Source organism: Salvelinus sp. IW2-2015, linkage group LG7 (genome assembly GCF_002910315.2).
Source record: "Salvelinus sp. IW2-2015 linkage group LG7, ASM291031v2, whole genome shotgun sequence".
Taxonomy (NCBI): Eukaryota; Metazoa; Chordata; class Actinopteri; order Salmoniformes; family Salmonidae; genus Salvelinus; species Salvelinus sp. IW2-2015.
The window spans coordinates 11,787,060-11,808,910 of NC_036847.1; the positions used below are offsets into that span (position 1 = coordinate 11,787,060).

Genomic DNA, 21,851 nt, shown 5'->3' on the forward strand with positions numbered 1-21,851 from the left:
CCTCTATCTTTTCTCCCTTTCCCCTCTTTTCCTTTCTCTCTCCTCTCTCTGAGATTCTCAATTGGAAAAAAGTCTGTCCTCTCCGCGACTCCTCCGTCCTCCTCTCCTACCCGGAAAACGATAAGCGGTCGCCATAATAGGAGTGTCAATTCGTTTATGAAGCGAACGGAGGAGTTTTCTCCTCTCCTCGATAGCCTCCTTCGGCCGAGGATTCTCACGTTTATCTCGAGGCTCCCTATCGAGGAAGCATTTTGAAATCCGACACACCCTCTTTGAATCAGCTGTTGTTTTTCGCAGAAGAGAAAAGCATGCACATGTTCAAAAACAAAACGCTACTTATCTTTTATGTATGCTATGTCTGGCACCACATCAAATCAAGTCTTTACTGTAACTCTATATCCAATCTGCATCCCTTATGCCATTTTGGCACATTGAATGTCAAGTGTCTAGAGTGGACGTGCATGCACACTAATGATTCAACTCTGTCTTTGATCCTTTCCTGACATAAGTCCATTGAGTTGAATTGTGTAGTGTTATCTGTTATCCTAGGTCCAGGAAAACAACTTCACCTATAGTGACCTTGCTGCTATCTTCATGTGTGGATAGATCATTTCTGGGACAAAAACAACAGGATATGATCACTACTGGTAACTGTTACTGAATTAAATATAAAAGATGTACGTGGCGTGTTTTGTCCTGCAAACTGAAAATAAGAGCATTTCAATCAAATAAATGAAAGAGAATATAATAAGAAACAACTTCAACGCATATTCTATGTGTTTTATTTAGGAAAGTTAGAGCAGCTCTAGCTGATAGGACTACATATTGCAAGTACAAAAATATATTTCCCTATTCATATACATACATTTCAAATCAAAACAAGCTTGATTCTGCAATATATCAGGAACACTTCTTTGGCTGTTGTCATCATTGGCTTCATAAGTCACCCAGATTTACAATAAATACTGATTTGGAGCTTTCAGACTTTTTCAGACATAGATATTTTGGAAATAGGAAAAATATATATAATTGCCTGTAGCACTGTATACCGATGCTCTATAGGCTACTAAACATGCTATATTTAAAAGCTTCACCAGATTCGCTTTTATCCCAGATCCAATCAATATTTGGATTGACCAGAAATAGCTGCTTCTAAATGCCAACAAAGTAACAGACCCAGATCTGTACTCATGTGGTTGAGCTCCATCGCCTCTGATATTAATATAGCTCAATGTCAACAACTATGCTTTTCTGTTTGTGCTCAGTATTCACCTCTATTCCATGGTCACTCTTTCTTACGTAGGTGGATGTACATGACTCCACTGATGAGTAGCAGCGGCACACACACCCAGGCCAGTATGAAACAGTAGCCAAAATGTCCCTCGGTCAGCTTTCGTGAGTCCTGGAGGATCTCTTGGTTGTGCAACGTGTAGATGAGAGCAGCCGCAAATGCAGTGAGACCTAAGAGAATCAAAAGCCAGAGCTTAATTAGGGGTGTACTCACTGCTTAACTTGGACTGAAATAGGTGCCGCTACTCATTTTGGGTGGAGTTACTGTTTATATTTAGGTGCAGGAGCTCCACAATAGTTTGTAGCTAATATTCTGTAAGAGGCGCAGGAGCTCAAGCAGTAGAAAAGTTGAGGTGCCAGTACTCAGCTCCAGTGAGATCCTGCCCAAGTCAAGCACTGGGTGTACTGTGACAGCAAAATGACACATGTCTGTTGAACAATAGACAATAAAGCATCTATTCTATTCTTTCCTGTAACCCTCTTAAATGAGTCACATCAAGATAACTCTACTGTATACTGTGTTATGTTGTTGTCCCTGCCTGTTTCGGAGTTAAATTATTCTGTGTGCATTACCTCCCCATAATCAATGAAAAGGAGCATCAGGTGTGAGTATGTGCCCACACCAATCAGAGTGATGAATTGGCACCTCCCATCAGGTATAAAGAGCCTGAGTATGGACTGTTCTGATGAGCTGTCAATCGGTGACTGAACCAGGATAAAGATATCTGCCTATTCATAGCCACAGGAAGTAGGGGTGCTGAGGGTGCTGAGGGTCCTGATAAATAAATACATACATTACAGCACCCCAGCACAAAACATCTGCCCGCGGCCATGCGTCTATTCCAAGTTCGCATAAATCATCAGTACGAGTTTGCTTCCAGCTGAAAACGATAATTTGGACGAAAAAGTCACTAAAATGATATCCTGGATGTCCGCACGCATGGCAACGAAACGCCATGCACAATTTAGGATCACTGTTTATTTTATAGTGTCAAGAAAAGTCTAAAATAAAGGAAAGAAAAAATGAAATTAAGGAATTAAGGGGGAAGTTAAGCACCCCTATGATTTGATTGATTCCATACTGAAGAGGGCTCTGCTGAAGAGGCATTTGTTATTGATGTTGTCGTAGGCCTACCGTGGCATGTACTCATGAACAAGCTAATGGTTCGTCTTCTGGTTATTGCAAAGCGGTTGACTTGGACTGTAACAACTGACACTCTATACTAGTGTTGAAATAATCTTATACTAGACTTTCATCAAATTGCTATATTAAAACAACCGTAACACAGCACGTAAAAATCTCTCAGAGGTAGGCTGAAAGGATTTGGAGACTGCAGTATTTCACCATAAGGGGACCTCGTTGGTCTTTCACAGCACGTGTGAATGTTTGTAAACATTATCTAGCACTGGTGGTTAGGACCATGCGCTTTTTCTGACCACATGATTTTAAAAACAACTACAACAGTCCTAGTGGCAGATAGAGATGGTTCATTGTTTCATTTCATTACCTGCAAAGACTTGACATAACCCGGTGAAGTAGAATAGCCCCCCTTTGGACATTGTGAAGAGCTGCCCAAGGAAAACCAGAAAGGAAACCGAAGAGAAGATCACAGACAGCACCATCAACACCTGGACTGATTGGAGCCACTCTGAGGAAGAACAAGGAACGATGTATCAATATGCACCTCAAACTGTCAGAGAAGGGAAGATTTCAATGATTTCATGGGGTAAAAAATATGTTTACCAGTCTCCTTGGAGGAGGCACACAACCAGGTTCCAGTGTCATTGTCAAATCTACAGTTATACCATAGATCTGAGTTCTCCATCCCATCCCATACCCACCAGGACTAAGAGGGAAAGAGAGGCAGTAAGTAAGTAAATGTGTTGTATGGTAAACACCTATTTTTTAAGAAAGGCTGAACTACTTTTATCACACATTTACATCTTAACTAACAATAATGAAAATATATATTGGTGAAGTAGAGCTCTCACCTTCTCCATGGTGGCAATGAAGAGCATGGCCAAGGTGATGAGATGCAGCAGGGTCACAAACATCAGCAAGTACGCCATCTGAACAGGGTCCCTGTCAGAAAATGGAGATTGAAATGTGGCTGAAATCACAGATGGTTTACACATAATAGGCAACATTTACTGTTTCAGTTTTGGCTTGGTTGGTGTTTTTATTGGTTTGAGGGCAGCCAAAACAATATTTTGAATATGGCAAAAAGAAACATGTGGTCTAGAATTAGTTCTTAACTGACTTGACTAGTTAAATGAAGGTTAAATTAAAAAACTTTAAAAACATTTTTTAAATATAAAGTAATATTTGCAAATGTATGTTTTTCATCAGGTTCACATAACTGCCCCACCCCCACATCCACTTCATAACATAGTTATGCTTTCAGGGGTGTAACGTGTTTAAGTAAAAATACTTTAAAGTAAAGTTTTTGGGGGTATCTGTACTTTTCCTTTATTATTCATATTTTTTACTCTACTACATTCCTAAAAAATATTGCCTACTTTTTAATCTGATAAATGTTCTCTGACACCAACATTACATTTCGAATGCTCAGGCAGGACAGCAATATGGTCCAATTCACACACCTATCAATATAACGTGTTGTCATCCCTACTGCCTCTGATCTGGTGGACTCACTAAATACAAATACTGCGTTGTAAATTATGTCTGAGTATTGAATGGTGCCCCTGTCTGTCTGTAAATAATAAAAACAAGAAAATTGTGCAGTCTGGTTTGCTTAACATAATGAATTTAATGTATAGCATTTACTTTTACTCAGGTATCACAATTTAGAATGTTTTCAACTACTGTACTTAAGTACATTTAAAACCAGCTACCTTTAGACTTTTACTCAAGTAGTATTTTACTGGGGTGACTTTTACTTGAGTCATTTTCTATTAAGGTATCTTTGCTTTTACTCAACTGTGACAATTTTGTACCTTTTCCACCACTGTGTGCTCCTGAGCTCGAATAAATGTCACCCCAAACGCAAATGGAAAGTCTGAGCTGTGAAAATACAGGATACTCTCTTACATAAGGCCACAAAACAGAGAGCTATTTAACTATTTCTAAAACTGCTCTTTGACTGGTCTGTGTCACTGTAATAAACATCTATTTAAATGAGAGGGCGGGGCTGGTTGAAATAAAAATTGTGACAAGTTGTTTACTGAAGTAACCTCAAACTTCTGCTATGATGGAAAAGGGGAATAAGTGCTTCATAATTTGGAGGAGAAAACCGTTTGCGACTGGGATAACAAATGGTTTTAACATTAGCTTTATAACATTTAAACTTGTAACGAGCAAATCCAGGTTAATAGATCATACTCACATTATTACAACAACACTGCAAACATTGAACATAGTCATAATATAGTAGTTCTGTAGTAGTATGCTAGTCATAAACATAAAAATATAATTTTACCACAGGGGACATGATGAATTAGCCCAGCAAAAAGGGTAGAAGGATGAACACGTCTGTATAGATCTCTATCTTTAGGAGGGGCCCAATTTGGGGTGGGTATATCGTGATTGTCAAATTATACTATTAAATGAAACCAATTCCATCTGACAACTGAATGAAGGTCTTTGATGTGACGTAATGGTTGAGTTGAATGAGAATTAGCATGGAAATCAAAACATTAATAGAAAATGGTTAAAGTCACAAGCTTTCTCAATTCCATGCGTTATGCTCTGATTACTTCAGTCTGGTGATTTAAGAACATGTTTTTCTTGAATCTGAATCTGAAAAGTAGGCCTATAAAACATTTATGTAACAAACCTCTCTGGTGAATGTACTCCAGAAAGTCAGAATTATCATTGAAGAATCTCTACGCACCTTAGTTTGTGTATTTCACGCTCCTCTGAATCAAGCCTCTCTGTAAAAGTTTCCCCTCTGGTGGTCCTCTCCTTTCCTCTCTTGCCACGCCCCCTTTCTTTTTTTCAATCACTCCATTTCCAAAGTTTCCATGAGGAGGAAAGGAGGAGGAATGCTGTAGAGTTTAAAAAAAAGAAACCCTAAACGCCCATTTCCTTTTAGTTGAACAGAGCTCCCTTTGCTCTGCTGACTCCCTTCAGTCCAAAATCACCATCTAAAAATGACTCAAACCAGACCCACCCTTGAGCGGTAGAACAGCAAGCCACATGAAAAGTTGTCTACTGTAAACCTTTCACTTTGAGTTAAAACCACATCTGGTGTCTGTCTATATGATCATAGTGCACTACTTATGCTCACCCCATCTTTAACTCCCAAAGAAAGATATATAAGAAAAAAGAACATTTAAAAAAAACTATTTTAGAGTGGGAGTGTGCTAGGCCTAAATGCGGCTGTACAGTACACAAACCATTATGTTAATTTTCATGGGCGTGTGGTGAGTTACAAAGTTGACTGGCAACAATGATATAGAAATGCAAATCACGCCACAAAGCAATTCAATTAAATGACACACAGAAGGCTAAATACAGTTATAAGGCATTCATTTTCAGAGGAATTTACTGTACTGACCGAAATAAATGTGGGTGCATTCTGGCCCTGCTATTCCACATGTTGGTGTTTTCAGGTTTATATAGATACAGAACAACTACATGTATAGTTTTTTGTACATAGTTTTATTGTTACCATTTCCTGTTTTGCATAAAATGATAAGAGCCACATATTTCTCCCCATCATACAATAGATAGATTTCCCCATGTATCCCCTGTATCGCCTGAATGGTATATTCCGTTGCCTAGGTGCTTGTAGAAGCGACCAAACTTGTCCACCCCTGCTGGCTACTGGATACACCAGTGAGTGTCTGCTGCACCTGAGCTTCGGCGCTAGCTAGCTAGCTAGCTAGGAATGTATGTATGTATGTATGTATGTATGTATGTATGTATGTATGTATGTATGCATGTATGCATGTATGCATGAATGTATGTATGTATGTATGTATGTATGTATGTATGTATGTATGTATGTATGTATGTATGTATGTATGTATGTATGTATGTATGTATGTATGTATGTATCCATGTATGTATGCATGTATGCATGTATGTATGTGTTGCCTGGTGCTGGACGTGGCGGTGCAATAAGTTTGATCGAGCCAAGCGTCCAAGATTTGAAGTCGCTCAGTTGTGTCTACAACTATTAATTCATAACTTTTTGGCATGCATGCAGTCAGCGATCATTCGTTTTGCTGACGTTAGCAAGCGTTAACTCTCTGTGATTGCTAACGTTAGCAAGTCTTTCCTCTCTGGCGTTGTCAGACATTTTGGGCAGGATTAGGAATTTCATTCAACTCCAGCTGGCTAACGTTGCACTGCCTCTATTTTATAGCTAGCTAGTTAACTAAGGTTGTCTGCCTACTTGTTGTGAGACATTGCACCCTGAAATGTTATCAGTCAGACAGATATTAGTGCAAACTTCAGAGTTTCGTTCTCTGTAGTAGCTAACGTAACGTCAGTAACGTTAGACGATTCATAGACGCTAGCTAGTTAACTCGAGTCTAGGGATAAAGGCAGTAGAATGCCACCTTGGGTTTCTCAAGAGCAACTAACGTAGTAGCTGCTGCTGGACCATCATGACAGCTCCTCAATATATGTTTTTAGGGGGCTAACGTTAGCTAGCTAACTATAATCGTCTCGACTAAGCCTTGCTTAGCTGTAATCGTTTGCTCATTCCTTGCTCTGTTTATAGTTGCCCTGTCATCCTTTTCAGGTGATTGACTTGGGATGGAAGTTCTAAACTACTGTCTATGGATTTCACTGGCTTGCAACCATCGTTCTCATGCCTTTCAAACCACAATCTGTTCAACAGTATACCATGTAGCCTGCTACTTGGTAACTTTTTACTGAAGGAAACAGTTCATCACTTGCAGATGCAACTCCCTTGGATCTAGCTAGTGTATGGACATGGATCATGATGAGGTAAACTCAACCCTGAATTTGCTTATTTAAACGAGATAGGCATATGTATGAAGTCAGCCAGCTTGATAAGATGTTAATTTTAAAACTGCATGTCATGCAATGCAAATGTTTTAGTTGCTAAACTTCAGTAGCTAGTTCTTAGTCTAGCCCAGGGCCCTATTTGCCCTTATCCACATTCCTTTTGATTAGCTGAAGGGATTCAAGTGTGAAATGCTCTATCTAGAAACACGAATCCTTGATTGCGATACACTTTTGCAAGCCTTGATTGAATACAACTTAATTATCATCCAAAAATAACTTTACAAATACAAAAGATACACTCACTCTTAGCTGTTTTTACAGATTTCCACTAAGGTTTTTTGTGTAATACAGCTACACGAGACAACGTTTTTGTTGTTGTTCCCTCCCGAGTTTCCATTAGTTCACATTAGTTCAGGTAAATGTGCAATGCAAAACACCTCTGTGGGATTCTATAAAAAAAACGAACAGTTATGTTTTTGTATAATAATTTTTCTGTGATATGAAAGTTAAGTTCCAAAGGTTTCCAAAACCGAATCTCAAGCAAGTTTTATTAGCGTTTCTAAATGTAAAAACAGAGTGTCGGGATTGTAGTTCACATTGCCCAGCTGACGTCCATACCTCAACCCTAGGGCTGGCTGTATGCCCTCTTGGGTACTCTAGAGATAGGGCCCTATGTGATAGCAAAGTATGAGAACAACTGACAGTTCAATTGACAGTTCAATTCCATTGCAGTTTAGTCATTGTGAACTCACAACTAGCCTAACAGAACAATTTTGACTTGGCAGTAATATTTTCTGTTAGAACACAACAACAGGTGGGGGTGGATGAGACCTGATGCTCTGTGGCAGTTTGTTGAGCCATTCTGCCTACTAGCATGTTGAACAATGTCTTAGCCTTGTAGTCTCATCGTTGAATGATGAGCCGTTTCAGGTTACGGGGCTTGCAAATTACAGTATTGAATTCTATGTTAGGCAGTGTTTAGCGTTGGCAGGGGTCTCTTTGCGCATCTTCCCATGTGTCACAAAGGAGATCACATTACAGTTAAACTGACTGCTTTGCCGTTAAATCATTCAATCACACCAAATTGTACGACATGGCCTCACCTATAAAAAAGGAAATAACTATGACGTATAATTTTGTTTGTGTTTTGTTATGGCGCTCAGGTCCCGTCGGAGTTGGATCAGATTGCCCTGCGTCTGCAGGAGGGCGGCCTGGCTCCCTCGGCAAGTGCGGAGGAGTGTCAGCGGCACCTGTGGCGTCAGCTCCTGCATTGTGAGGGAGACCTGCGCACAGCTACCCAGGAGCTGCACACACTGCGCACACAGCAGGCCACCGAGATGAAAGAGGTGAGGCACGGAGCTCAGCAGACACCACACTCTAATGACTATGAACTGACTTGGGATCAGCAATTCCCACCACAGTTATCCCACTAACCGTTTTGAAGTAAATTACACAATTGGTTCTGAAACAGTTGCCTAAGATGTAATGCACATAATAACACACCAGTCGCCACAGATGGTAGGCTAGGATCGGTTATCTGATGCCTAGTTCTAAAGAATGGTTAATGAGGCATTCATATAACATTTGTGGTGAACCTCTGGTGAATAGTCTTGCCCATAGCTATCTTGTTTTAAATCAAATCTATGACCTACTGTATTCAGTCCACAAATTGCATTCTACATTTATTTTACATTTAACTCATGGTAGGTAGCAGTGTTTAGAACTGAAAACAGGCACCAAAAGTTCCAATTGGATTCAGTCAGCTCTGTCCAATTTAATACTGGTACTAGGAAAGTACTGGTCCGGTTCTCAATCCCATCCCTAATGGGGGGTAGCCTCATCCATGGTCCAATGTCATTCATGGATGGCTGTCGGTCTGTCTCAGGTGGAGAACTATGTGGAGCACATCCGTGGCCTGCTGGAGGAGCGTGAGTCTCTGACAGCCGAGTATGAGCAGGACAACGAGCAGCTCCATGCAGACCTCCAGCAGATTAGGCTCCAGCAAGGTATTTAGGCAAGACCAATGGAAGATGTCTTCACTGGCACGCACTGTTGTCACTTAGCACACTCTGTAAAAAGCTGGCTGAACAACAGTGTAGACGCAGAATCTTGCTTATTTCTATCTCCACAAATACCTGGGCGGTTGGGATTAATATCCGTTTGGGATTGGGCAAGATACTGCATTGACCCAATTGCTCTCCTTTCCACTGTCTGACAGATTCCCAGAGGAAGGAGGTGGTGGAGATGCTGGCCCAGGAGGACTTGGGTGAAATTGGCCTCAGTAGCACCAGTGAGCAGGTGGCCTACCTGCTGGTGGAGAGGGCCACGCTGTTGGAGAGACTGGAGGCTGCAGAGAGGAGGCTGGACACGCAGAGCCTCACAGGCAACCTCAGGGAGGTCCACCTGCAGGTAACGGACTATGTTTTTTTTTGTTATTTTCTACCTCGTTGTGTTACACAATGAAAGCTGTTTTCGAATACAGTCAATAAAATGTATTTCCAAGTCACGGTGTGGAGTTTTACATGTATGCGACTGTCCTGGGGTGTGGGGTTGCTGTGTTTCACAGGACGAGCTGGATCATATTCGCCACACTATGGAGGAAGAGTTAAGACAGCAGAGGGAGACCATGCAGCGTACCAAAGAAAGCATGAACCAGGTAAAGAGGGATAACTGTAGATATCTGGGTGGAAAACCTCCTTGCTTTAGACTAGTCAGCATCTCTCTCAGGTTGTGAAAGAAAAGAGATAAGGAAGTGAAGTCTGACTTTGAAGGACCAATCTGCAATTGCTACATACATTTTTGGACTTTTAAATTCATTATATATACCCATTGATTATTGAATGATATAAGTTATAAATGCCTCATGAGCTTAGTTCAATTGTCGTACCCCATCAGAACCCAAAAATACAAACTCCTTAGTTTGTAAACAATTTGATTGTAAGCCAACACTGTATAGCCTAAAAACATGGTTAAAACCATAATTTTGATATCATGGATGGTCAGTTTAAATGGTTACATTTCTGGGTGTCACTTTCTTTATTGTTGAAACTGCAGATTGATCCTTTAATAAATAAATAAAAGTTTCCCTAACTCGGTCCTCTGGACCCCAAGGGGTACACATTTTGTTTTTTGCCCTAACACCACACAGCCGATTCAAATAATCAACTAATCATCAAGCTTTGATCATTTGAATCAGCTGTGTAGTGTTAGGGCAAAAATCCCACTTGGGGTCCTGAGGACCGAGTTTGGGAAATGCTGATTTAGCGTTTAAGTTGATACCGCTTTGACGCAGCTGGCATTGATCCTGGACAGTGGGGATACCCTCATAGGGTCTTTTGTCAATCCTTCTGCCCCGTGGTCTTTCTTCCGAAGGAGCAGCAGTCTCCAGCTCAGAGGCCTTGGAAGAAGCTGTTTGGCCTACGCAAGTCCTCACAGAGCACACACAATGGTGCACCTGTAGGTCCCCATCTTATCTGCCATATCCAACTAACCATGATACTGTAATAACTTGAGGCAAGACTGCATGGGTCAACTTTTCTGTGGTTCTTGTTTTTCAAGTCCTATTTCAGAGCCGTACTGGCAAGGCATCCACAAAACTGCTCACATTGCTAACCCCGGAGCCTCACTAACTGTTTAAATTATTTTCCTTTTAAGACTGGCATTTTGAATGGCATGGGCATGGAGAGTTATGGGTCTGGTGGAAATTGTGCACTTTATATGAAGCTCTGTAAACGTAATTATTACCAAGAGAAACAAAGTGTCAATATGTGGTTTTTAGTTGGGTTTCAGCTTCAGTACATTTATGTACTCTTTCAGATGCAAATATCCATAATTTTTACCACATGCATTTGTTTAAAGTTCTAACACAGACATGGTATCTTGAATCTGTAGTCTTTGCTCTCCCTCTGTTTCAGGTCCACAATGAGGACGTATCCCAGGAGCACTCCGAGCGCCAGCGGCTGGAGAGGGATCTGGAGGAGGCATCTCGGAGGCTCTCCATGGCCCACGAGGACATCCGCAGACTGACAGACAAGCTGGAATCTGCCAAGAAGACCCAAGCCATGTGTGGTATGAGAAAACAATTATACAATATTATCTTTCTCATTATATTGTACATGTAACTGCCCATATAAAATAAAACACCAACATAAAGTGTCTTAATAGGGCGTTGGGCCACCACGAGCCAGAACAGCTTCAATGCACCTTGGCATAGATTCTATGATTCTAAGTGTCTGGAACTCTGTTGCAAGGATGTGACACCATTCTTCCATGAGAAATTCCATCATTTGGTGTTTTGTTGATGGTGGTAGAAAATGCTGTCTCAGGTGCCGCTGCAGAATCTCCCATAAGTGTTCAATTGGGTTGAGATCTGGTGACTGAGACGGCCATGGCATCAAACCATTCAGTGACCACTCGTGCCCTGTGGAGAGGGGGACATTTTCATCCTATGGGGGCCTAGCCATGGTAGACAAAATAATGGCCAAAACAATGGCCTGCCCAGCATTTTTATACATGATCCTAAGCATGATGGGATGTTAATTGCTTAATTAACTCAGGAACCACAGCTGCTTTCAATATATTTTGTGTTCTTCACTTATTCAAGTGTTTCCATAATTTTGCCAGTTACCTGTAGTACCAAGCAATAACATGAACATCTTCTCAATTCTGAGGATTAATATAAATGAGAATTTAATTGATATTCCCCTACACACTTTCTTAGTACACTATTTGCTGGGCAGTTCATGGTGTAATCCTGCAGTCACACGAATACAATTAGCATTTGGTCTTATCAATCTGTGTTACGGCCCAACAATAACTGGAAGAGATACCATAAGTCAAACACATCAATACATCCCAAGTCAGAAGTTTGGCTTCTTGTCATCAGATGATTGTTGGAAGGGTGGATGGTGTAAGTTGTTTGGCGTGAGTGGTGGTGGCAGCAAGAGTACAGAGTAGGAGAAAGTGGTTGAGTTGCCACCCTGGCTGCACATTTGTGGTACCTGAAAAAGGCAGAACCCCTGTAGTGGACAGATCGGTAAGCCAGCAAATGACTGAGGATAAACAGGAGAATGCAGCAGGAAATTCCGGAAAGGAGGCGAGGCCTATCTTTATCAATGGATTGGATCATTCTGAACCCCACTGTATATATCAAAAAGGGCTATAAGAAAGACTAGGAATTTAGGTAGCATACTGTATAATTAAGCAGTAAGGCCCGGGAGGGTGTGATATATGGCCAGAATACCACAGCTAAGGGCTGTTCTTACGCACAAGGTAATGAGGAGTGCCTGGACACAGCCCTTAGCTGTGGTATATTGGCCATATACTACAAACCCCCGAGATGCCTTATTGCTATTATAAACTGGTTACCAACTTAATTAGTGCAGTAAAAATAAACGTTTTGTCATACCTATGGTATACGGTCTGATATACCATGGCTGTCAGCCAATCAGCATTCAGTGCTCGAACCACCCAGTTTATAATACATGTTTAACACTTACTTTTAAATACTCCTACAATATTATAATAATAACACATTGATTTCTTATGATTTTCACACACAACGGGAAAGGAGAATATGCCGCAGTGTTGCATCACCATGAAAGGATTGCTAATGTTCAGGAGGGAAGTTCATCCCTTTACACCATAACATGAGAAATGTTGGGAATTTAAAACAATTATTTTTAAACAATTTAATCAGTGTGATATTAGTGAGAGAAATGCTGGCGTAATATAAGTGTGTAGCCTGCTCTTAAAATCATGTCACAATTTGTCATTTGTAAAAAAATGTAGGACCTGAGCTTGAGCGAACTGGTCAAGAGGTGGAGAGCCTGAGGAAGGAGGTGGACAAGCTGAAGCAATGTGGTGAGATACTTGTGTTGCCTTGACCTTGATAGTTCCTCTTCCATCATTTTTTTTCACAATCCATATTAACGCATTAAGCATCCCGGAGTCGCCTCTTCACTGTTGATGTTGAGACTGGTGTTATGCGGGTACTATTTAATGAAGCTACCAGTTGAGGACTTGTGAGGCGTCTGTTTCTCAAACTAGACACACTAATGTTCATGTCCCCTTGCTCAGATGTGCACCGGGGCCTCCCACTCCTCTTTCTATTCTTGTTAGAGCCAGTTTGCGCTGTTCTGTGAAGGGAGTAGTACACAGCGTTGTACGAGATCTTCAGTTTCTTGGTAATTTCTCACATGAAATAGCCTTAATTTCTCAAAACAATAATAGACTGAGGAGTTTTAGAAGAAAGGTCTTTCTTTCTGGCCATTTTGAGCCTGTAATCGAACCCACAAATGCTGATGCTCCAGATACTCAACTAGTCTAAAGAAGGAAAGTTGTATTGCTTCTTTAATCAGGACAACAATTTTCAGCTGTGCTAACATAATGGCAAAAGGGTTTTCTAATGATCAATTAGCTTTTTAAAATGATAAACTTACATTAGCTAACACAACGTACCATTGGAACACAGGAGTGATGGTTGCTGATAATGGGCCTCTGCACGCCTATGTAGATATTCCATAAAAAATCTGCTGTTTCCAGCTACAATAGTCATTTAGATTTTTTTTTTTTTTTTTTCAAAAACAAGGACATTTCTAAGTGACCCCAAATTTTTGAACAGTAATATGCATACATATAGTTGAAGTCGGAAGTTTACATACACTTAGGTTGGAGTCATTAAAACTCGTTTTTCAACCACTCCACAAATTTCTTGTCAACAATCTATAGTTTTGGCAAGTCGGTTAGGACATCTACTTTGTGCATGACACAAGGAATTTTTCCAACAATTGTTTACAGACAGATTATTTCACTTATAATTCACTGTATCACAATTCCAGTGGGTCAGAAGTTTACATATATTAAGTTGACAGTGCCTTTAAACAGCTTGGAAAACTCCAGAAAATAATGTAATGGCTTTAGAACCTTCTGATAGGCTAATTCACATATTTGAGTCAATTGGAGGTGTACCCGTGGATGTATTTCAAGGCCTACCTTCAAACTCAGTGCCTCTGCTTGACATCATGGGAAAATCAAAAGAAATCAGCCAAGACCTCAGAAAAAAAATTGTAGACCTCCACAAGTCTGGTTCATCCTTGGGAGCAATTTCCAAATGCCTGAAGGTACCACGTTCATCTGTACAAACAATAGTATGCAAGTATAAACACCATGGGACCACGCAGCCGTCATACAGCTCAGGAAGGAGATGCGTTCTGTCTCCTAGAGATGACCGTACTTTGGTGCGAAAAGTGCAAATCAATCCCAGAATAACAGAAAAGGACCTTGTGACGTGGCCTGAATGCCAAGCGTCACTTCTGGAGGAAACCTGGCACCATCCCTACAGTGAAGCATGGTGGTGGCAGCATCATGCTGTGGGGATGTTTTTCAGCAGCAGGGACTGGGAGACTAGTCAGGATCGAGGGAAAGATGAACGGAGCAAAGTACAGAGAGATCCCGGATGAAAACCTGCACCAGAGTGCTCAGGACTTCCGACTGGGGCGAAAGCTCACCTTCCAACAGGAGAATGACCCTAAGCACACAGCCAAGACAATGCAGGAGTCTCTGAATGTCCTTGATTGGCCCGGACTTGAACCTGATCAAACATCTCTGGAGACAACTGAAAATAGCTGTGCAGCGTGTCTACCCATCCAACCTGACAGAGCTTGAGAGGATCTGCAGAGAAGAATGGGAGAAACTCTCCAAATACAGGTGTGCCAAGCTTGTAGCGTCATACCGAAGAAGACTGGTGCTTCAACAAAGTACTGAGTAAAGGGTCTGAATACTTATGTCAAATGTGATATTTCAGTTAATTTGTTAATAAGGCTGGAACGTATCAAAATGAGTCAAAAGTGAAGGGGTCTGAACTTTCCCAATGCACTGTAATAGCACTTATTAAGTAGCACTTTATCTGTGGAGGTCCATGTGAAGCCCCTCTACACAATGCTTGTTTGTTTTCCTTAGATATGCTGGAGCTGCAGAGGGCGAAGGAGCACAATGAAAGACTGGATGGGGAAATCCGGGTTCTGAGAGAGCGAGTGCGCTCCCTGGACTCTGAGAAGAAAACCCTCTTACAGATGGTGCGCATTGACTAAACATATAAGCCTACTTTTGGGCCCTAAAATATTGGGTTACCACATATTACCTAGCTGATTCTTTGTAAGCTCGAACAGTAATGTCACAGACTGACAGACTCCCATCACTATGGGATGTGGTTAGTACTTTTATGAGCCTTGTGAAGTAGAGTGAGGCTGTGTTTCCTGTACAGAAGGAATGATGTGTGTACAACAATGTTTGTATTTGTCAGGGGGAGGGCAGAGAGCACCCTAAAGATCTGCCTACGCTGTTGTTGACAACATCGATACCTGAGGAGCAGGAGCAGATTCATAAAAGGTATGGATGCAACCTCAGCCCCATTGCAATAATTACGTTTATCCTGCATCTGTAGAATCATTCTGTTCAGAGGTCTTTCTCTGGTTGTGCTGACCAGGAGTCACCTCATGTCAGTCATGTCCACATGTCAGTCATAAGAAGCATTCACTCTGTTCAATCAAATGTATTTAATGAAGCCCTTTTACGTCAGCAGTTGCCATTCATCAATGATCTGACATCTTTCTTGTTCTCTCCTTCTGACACTCTCCCTCTCACACATTTATCTTACTCCCTTGTGCCGTCTTTCTCTCTCCCTCCCCTTAACCTCCTCGCATATCTCACACTGTCTTTCTTTCTCTCCCTCCCTCTCTCTTACACACTTTTCTCACACGATCTCACTCTCTCCCTGACTCTCTCACCCTGTCCTGCAGGTGTCGCGAGGCTTTGGAGGACGTGGGCTGCCAGCTGCGGGAGCTGCAGCGGCGCATGCAGAGGCAGCAGCGGGAGCAGGAGGAGCTGGTGGAGAGGAACGAAGAGCTGGAGGCGCTACTGGGAGAGGCCCAGAACGCCAGCAAGGAGGAGTGCCAGCGCCACGAGGGTGAACTCGAGGGACTGCACCGCAAGGTGGGAGAGGGGGTTGAACGAGAAGAGACAGAAATAACATAAACAAGAGAAAAATTCTCAGTACTTTTTGCCAACAAAACATAGAAAATCTCTTCACAGATTTAGACACTGTTATGGTGCTGGAGATAATGAATATGAGGTTATAAAGTGTTCCTTTTAAACGTCCACTCACAGATTAAAACCCTAGAGGCAGAGCTGAAGAAGATATGTGCTCAGGACCAGGTACTGAAGGATGGTGGTGTTGTCGGCAGAGAGACCGAGACGTACTTACATCAGGTAGGAAAACCTTGTGCTGTTAGCTTGTAAATTTCCACTCTAAACTAACTTGCCTGTGCCATTGTTTTGTCTTATCCAACTACTTTCTCAAAAGTGTCAGTCACCCATGAATGGTAATCATTTAAAACCAATGTAGCAGGCCAAAGAAGTTCTTCCCAGGCACCCAGAGACACCAAGACTGGCCATCACCTAGAGCTATTTGATTGCCAGTGACCTATTGTACATCTTAACGGTTTGTGAACTTTGAGGACAGGAGCTGGGCTTGAGTTACAAGTTGCCCCTAACCACAAAACAGGAAGGACTATCAAAATTAATTGAACTTTCATCAGTGAATAAGTACTTTTACCCACTGTAATTATGTTTTTCTGCCTCCCCTACCTAGTTAAGGGACAGCAGCCAGGAGAGGGTGGCCCTGCTGGAGGCTCGTCTGACCGAAGAGAAGGATTGGAGGAGACAGCTGGAGGTAGACCTCGGCGCTGCCCAGGCTGCACTTAAAAATAACAAAGAGGTACACTGCATTGTGTGCTTGGTAGAATACTGGGTTTTGCGAAGTCCAATGATGTTCAGTACCCGTCAAAAGTTTGGATACACCTACTCATTCAAGGGTTTTTCTTTATTTTTACTATTTTCTACATTGTTGAATAATAGTGAAGACATCAAAGCTATGAAATAACACATATGGAATCATGTAGTAACCAAAAAAAGTTAAACAAATCAAAAAAATATTTTATATTTAAGATTCTTCAAAGTTGCCACCGTGACAGCTTTGTACACGCTTGGCATTCTCTCAACCAGCTTCAACAGTGTTGAAGGAGTTCACACATATGCTGAGCACTTGTTGGCTGCTTTTCCAATCTGTGGTCCAACTTATCCCAAACCATCTCAATTGGGTTGAGGTCAGCTGATTGTGAAGGCCAGGTCATCTGATGCAGCACTCCATCACTCTCCTTTTTGGTCAAATAGACCTTACACAGCCTGGAGGTGTGTTTTGGGTAATTGTCCTTTTGAAAAAAAAATGATAGTCCGACTAAGCGCAAACCAGATGGGATGGCGTATCGCTGAAGAATGCTGTGGTAGCCATGCTGGTTAAGTGTGCCTTGAATTCTAAATAAATCACCAACAGTGTCACCAGCAAAGCACCATCACACCTCCTCCTCCATGCTTCACGTTGGAACCATACATGCGGAGATCATCCTTTCACCTACTCTGCATTTCACAAAGACACGGTGGTTGGAACCAAAAATCTCAAATTTGAACTCTTCAGACCGAAGGACAGATTTCCACTAGTCTCATGTCGATTGCTCGTGTTCCTTGGCCCAAGCAAGTCTCTTCTTATTGGTGTCCTTTAGTAGTGGTTTCTTTGCAGAAATTTGACCATACTATATATAAACCCTGGATTACAGAATTGCTGCTGTATTACTCATTGAGAGGCTTTGAAGCCACTGGTCGGCCAATATGGCACTCCCCAGTAGGAGCAATCGTCCATAGGAATGAATGGAATTCTACAGTATTTCAATTAAATGTTTCAAGGGCAAAATTACATGTATTTTTATTGTTGTAGTGGGGACAGTAACGTTAGTACTCCAAAAAATATATACTTTAAGGAAAATGTTTAGATATTTTCTTTTTAATGTTTAGTTCACACAATATAATTTAAGTATGCTTTAAAGTGTCTGTAGTAGAATATACTTGGCAAAAATGTATGTAGACATAAATGCATTTCTATCGCTTCCAAAGTCTTTTTTACAGTGGAGGAGAACCAAGATGGCTGTGCGGTGGGTTCAATACAGCACTCCCTGTCAGTCATCCAGGGTTTATACACATCATTGGTTACCTCCAATGGTTGAATTGGTCAGACTCCTCCATTGGATAGCTATCTATCAGGGGCCTACTTTGTCCCCTGAATACATCTCGCATGGTTTTAACCTAAAGCATGTGGAAAGGTTACAACAGCCTATCTCATTCATTTGGAAATACACAACAGCAAGATATTTTTCCTTTGGTTTCATAGCTGTAGTTTTATCTGTAGTAGTATAGCTTTAGCAACTATAGTTGTTTATTGATAATACTGTCATTGTCTGTCACCTCAAGACACTGCAGAGAGATGAGAGGGAGCTGAGGAAGTTGCGATTGGAGCTGCAGGGCCTGCAAACTGAATGTCAACAAGGGAAAACGCTCATCAAGAGCCTAACGCAAGTTAAAGGGGAAAAGGGAATCTTGGAAGAGAAAGTGAGTTGAATTCACCAAATTGCCCCTGCCATCGTTCATCACTGAATACAGTCTGTACACCATTGTTATACGTTCATCAAAACTCTGATTCACACTATAGGGCCAAGCTGAGATATACTGGGCTGACCTGGTTAAATGCTGAAACTGCGCTGAAAAGGACAAGATAAAAGTACAGTTTGGGCCAGCAAAGTACGGTTTGAGACGGCCCTATAGTGCGACTTGGGCAATAGTGTTGGGTTTGTGTTGAATTTCAAATCTATCCTTCATTGTATTCGACTGCACTGATCAAGAGACTATTGTGGCGTAGGAGTGAAGCTGCCAAACGGAAGACCATCCACTGACCTAATATAATTTTCTCTTGATCTGAATGGACAACATGTCTAGTGAAAGTGTTTTTCATTCACGTTGTGCTCACGGCAGGTGGCCCAGTTGGAGCGAGCTCAGAGCAGACTCCAGAGTGACCGGGAGCACCAGACAGAGAGCAGCCGGACCCAGGAGGACCTGAGGGAGAGCAGGACGCAGGTGGCAGAGCTGGGAGCGAAAGTGGAGCGACTCACTTCGGTGCTCTCCTGCTTGGAGGAAGAGCATTGCACACTGCGGTCATTATCTAGAAAATAGATTGTGTGTGTGGTCATTATCTAGACCAGTGGTCACCAACCGATAGATCTTCTAGGCATTCCTAGTTGATCACCAAACATTTCTGTAGAAAAGCCAACGATAAAGGCTTGCTTTCCTTTATACATTTTTTATTTTGACTTTGCGCTTTTGGTGGAAGTGCACTTGATTCAGAAGCCTTGCGCGCCGGTTAGGCAAAGTGTTCCCATGTTGAACCATTTAATTTGTCTGAAGGGGCAAACTCCGCCTAATCAAGTGCGCCTACTGACCTGGCCAATCGCATAGCTCAAATCAACGTGTCTAGTACAGCTTCCGCGACCCCACAGCAAAGTTTGATACCAGCCTACCAGAGAGCAACTGTCAAAGAATACAGCAAAGAGCTCCTGTTTTTATGAGTGAGTTCATGTTTTTATGAGTGAGTTCATCAACAAAGTTTTTATTAAACATAAAACGCGCTTCTCCCGACTCTCGCGCTGCACTGAATTAGCAGCCAAGTGTATCGATAGGCCTGGGTTTTTATTGTTAGCAGCTCGTTATGTCTGTTTTAATATCAAGGAATATTTCAGTTTCTCTGGTCATAGAAACAACGTTCAACGTTTGTTCATGCGGCAGAAATAATGCGGTGCGACTCGAGTTTCATCATCAGTAGGAGGACGGTGTCCCTCTGGTCAATAAAAAATAAAATTATTTCCATTTATGCTCCGCTGTGCCTCACAAGTAATACAACTGATCTGTTTTGTTGTCAAAGCTCAAGTTTTGAAATCTAATATTGCCTGAGAATAACAATATTAGCAGGCCAGGCACATAGCCAATATTCTGTGATAATGTATTAGGCCTACTGCACAAAGATTATTCCTACAGAACTGGTTTTTATTAATGTTGCATAGGATTACATTTTTCACGTTTAAAAAAAAAAAAGCGGTAGATCTCGGCTTGCTTTTTGACTGTGAAAGTGATCTTGACTCAGAAAAGGTTGGTGACCACCACTTTAGACTGACCTTTTCTTTACATAGTCATTTTGTGACTGGAGGTTTGAAATGTGATTTTTTTGTTATGTGGTACACATTATTATACAGTGAGCCTTGTTGCGGCACCGGTTGGTGTAATTGTCCTCTACAGAGTGCAGCTCTATCCCTATGATTCCTTGTACCGTTCCCTCCAATCTGTCGTCCTCACACTCCCCCGTATGGCCTTGCGGTTGTGTACTGTTAGGTTGCCATACAGTCATGCGTCCTAGTCAGGTCACACTCAATGATGCCACGGTAACAGTTCCCACGTCTGCCTGTCCATGCCAAATTTCAGGGATGAGACGGTGCAGGAGAGGAGGCGCGCCGCAGACCTCCAGGCTCAGCTGAGTGAGCGGGTCCGGGAGAAGCTGACCGCTGAAGGGGAGAAGGAGAGACTGGGCATCGAGCTACTCCGGCTCAGGGAACAACTCCAACTCTCCACCCAGACCCGACAGGAGACCGCAGGACCCACCAGGCCCAGACAGGATACCCCAGAATCAGACTACAGCTTCCTCCTAGCAGAGAGGACCAAAGACGAATGCCTCAACCAGGTACCTGGATAAGCATTCACATAGAAACATAAGGTGAACATGGTTACTTTCATAGGGTCTTAAATAGAAAAACATCTTATCTGATTTATGACAAGCCAAAGGATGTATGAATATCAAATTGTGTTGCCACATACATCAATTATCAGTAGATTGTTTATGTATCTTCCATAACAAAGATTTTGTGTCTGTCTCTGTCTTTCTGTGTGTGTGCGTGCGTGTGTGTGCTCTGCGCTCCCCTCCTAGCTGGCGTCTCTGAAGTGTGAGCTGAGTCATCTGCACGCCACCCTGGAGGAGGAGCGGCAGCTGGCCAATCAGCACCAGCTGGCCCTGCAGGCCCAGATCAACGAGGCCCAGGCCCGCACTAAGGTCAGTACCCAGTGTCCCCTCAACGGCCTGTCAGTGTAACTCAATCAATACTGTCACACATAATGCACTGAACAACAATAAGCCAATATTACTCAACGTTAAACCGCGACGTTAAGCCAAAATTACTCAATCAAATTACTGTCACACCTGATGCTCTAAAGTCTAAGAAACAAACAGTCTCTAATATAAACTCAAATATAAAGCCAGGGAAAAAGTGTTTCACGCGGCACTTTTTGAAATATTGTCTGATATTCTCCTTTTTGAGGTGAACCAGCCCTTCCAATTCAGTGGCGTATCTGTTCCCCCACCATCCCTCTTCCACAATGCCTCCCCAGTCCCAGGACTCCGTGCTGGGGCAGAAAGCTGAGGAGAGCAAGCAGCTGAAGCAGGACCTCCAGAGAGCCCAGAGTCTGTTCACCTCGGCTGAGAGGGAGCTACGCTACGAGAGAGAGAAGAACCTGGACCTCAAGAGACACAACGCCCTCCTGGACCAGGAGAAGATCAAGGTACACTTAACACAACCACATGTTCACTGACGGCCAATTCTAACTTTCACTGACAGTTTCACTTAGTCATGCATTG

General features: G+C 42.2%; 2 protein-coding genes across 6 annotated transcripts in view; one reads left to right on the plus strand and one right to left on the minus strand.

Moving 5' to 3' along the window:
* Positions 1–766: 766 nt before the first annotated feature.
* Positions 767–5,238, minus strand: LOC111966391 (epithelial membrane protein 3). 2 transcript variants are annotated; one of them, XM_023990984.2, is made up of 5 exons: positions 5,145–5,238; positions 3,283–3,373; positions 3,035–3,137; positions 2,799–2,939; positions 767–1,461 (listed from the first exon to the last, which is right to left on the minus strand). In XM_023990984.2, exons 2-5 carry the CDS (start codon positions 3,358–3,360, stop codon positions 1,286–1,288), a joined length of 498 nt encoding a protein of 165 aa, XP_023846752.1. In that variant the 5' UTR covers positions 3,361–3,373; positions 5,145–5,238; the 3' UTR covers positions 767–1,285. The 2 variants fall into 2 exon arrangements, with proteins under 2 accessions (XP_023846752.1, XP_023846753.1); XM_023990985.2 differs by having other exon boundaries at positions 5,088–5,149.
* An 838-nt stretch (positions 5,239–6,076) lies between these two features.
* Positions 6,077–21,851, plus strand: part of ccdc30 (coiled-coil domain containing 30) — a 32,655-nt gene continuing 16,880 nt past the window's right edge. For 3 of the 4 annotated variants that reach the window (XM_070444423.1, XM_023990986.2, XM_023990989.2), the window contains exons 1-19: positions 6,077–6,145; positions 7,005–7,213; positions 8,398–8,580; positions 9,120–9,240; positions 9,453–9,643; positions 9,801–9,890; positions 10,607–10,690; positions 11,149–11,302; positions 13,025–13,096; positions 15,194–15,309; positions 15,537–15,622; positions 16,033–16,225; positions 16,400–16,501; positions 16,884–17,009; positions 18,593–18,730; positions 19,151–19,329; positions 20,648–20,903; positions 21,147–21,269; positions 21,605–21,775. In XM_070444423.1, coding sequence (XP_070300524.1) covers positions 7,193–7,213; positions 8,398–8,580; positions 9,120–9,240; positions 9,453–9,643; positions 9,801–9,890; positions 10,607–10,690; positions 11,149–11,302; positions 13,025–13,096; positions 15,194–15,309; positions 15,537–15,622; positions 16,033–16,225; positions 16,400–16,501; positions 16,884–17,009; positions 18,593–18,730; positions 19,151–19,329; positions 20,648–20,903; positions 21,147–21,269; positions 21,605–21,775 — 2,406 coding nt within the window. In that variant the 5' untranslated portion in view covers positions 6,077–6,145; positions 7,005–7,192. The remainder of the gene's footprint in view (positions 6,146–7,004; positions 7,214–8,397; positions 8,581–9,119; positions 9,241–9,452; positions 9,644–9,800; positions 9,891–10,606; positions 10,691–11,148; positions 11,303–13,024; positions 13,097–15,193; positions 15,310–15,536; positions 15,623–16,032; positions 16,226–16,399; positions 16,502–16,883; positions 17,010–18,592; positions 18,731–19,150; positions 19,330–20,647; positions 20,904–21,146; positions 21,270–21,604; positions 21,776–21,851) is intronic. The other variant, XM_070444424.1, reaches the window with a different exon arrangement.

Excerpts from the sequence above, each read along its gene's own strand:
- LOC111966391 (XM_023990984.2), bottom strand. The coding sequence starts at position 3,360 with ATGGCGTACTTGCTGATGTTTGTGACCCTGCTGCATCTCATCACCTTG. Across the intron at positions 3,138-3,282 it reads TCATTGCCACCATGGAGAAG|TCCTGGTGGGTATGGGATGG; the intron begins GTGAGAGCTCTA and ends TTTCCCTCTTAG. Across the intron at positions 2,940-3,034 it reads TGCCTCCTCCAAGGAGACTG|AGTGGCTCCAATCAGTCCAG; the intron begins GTAAACATATTT and ends GTTCTTCCTCAG.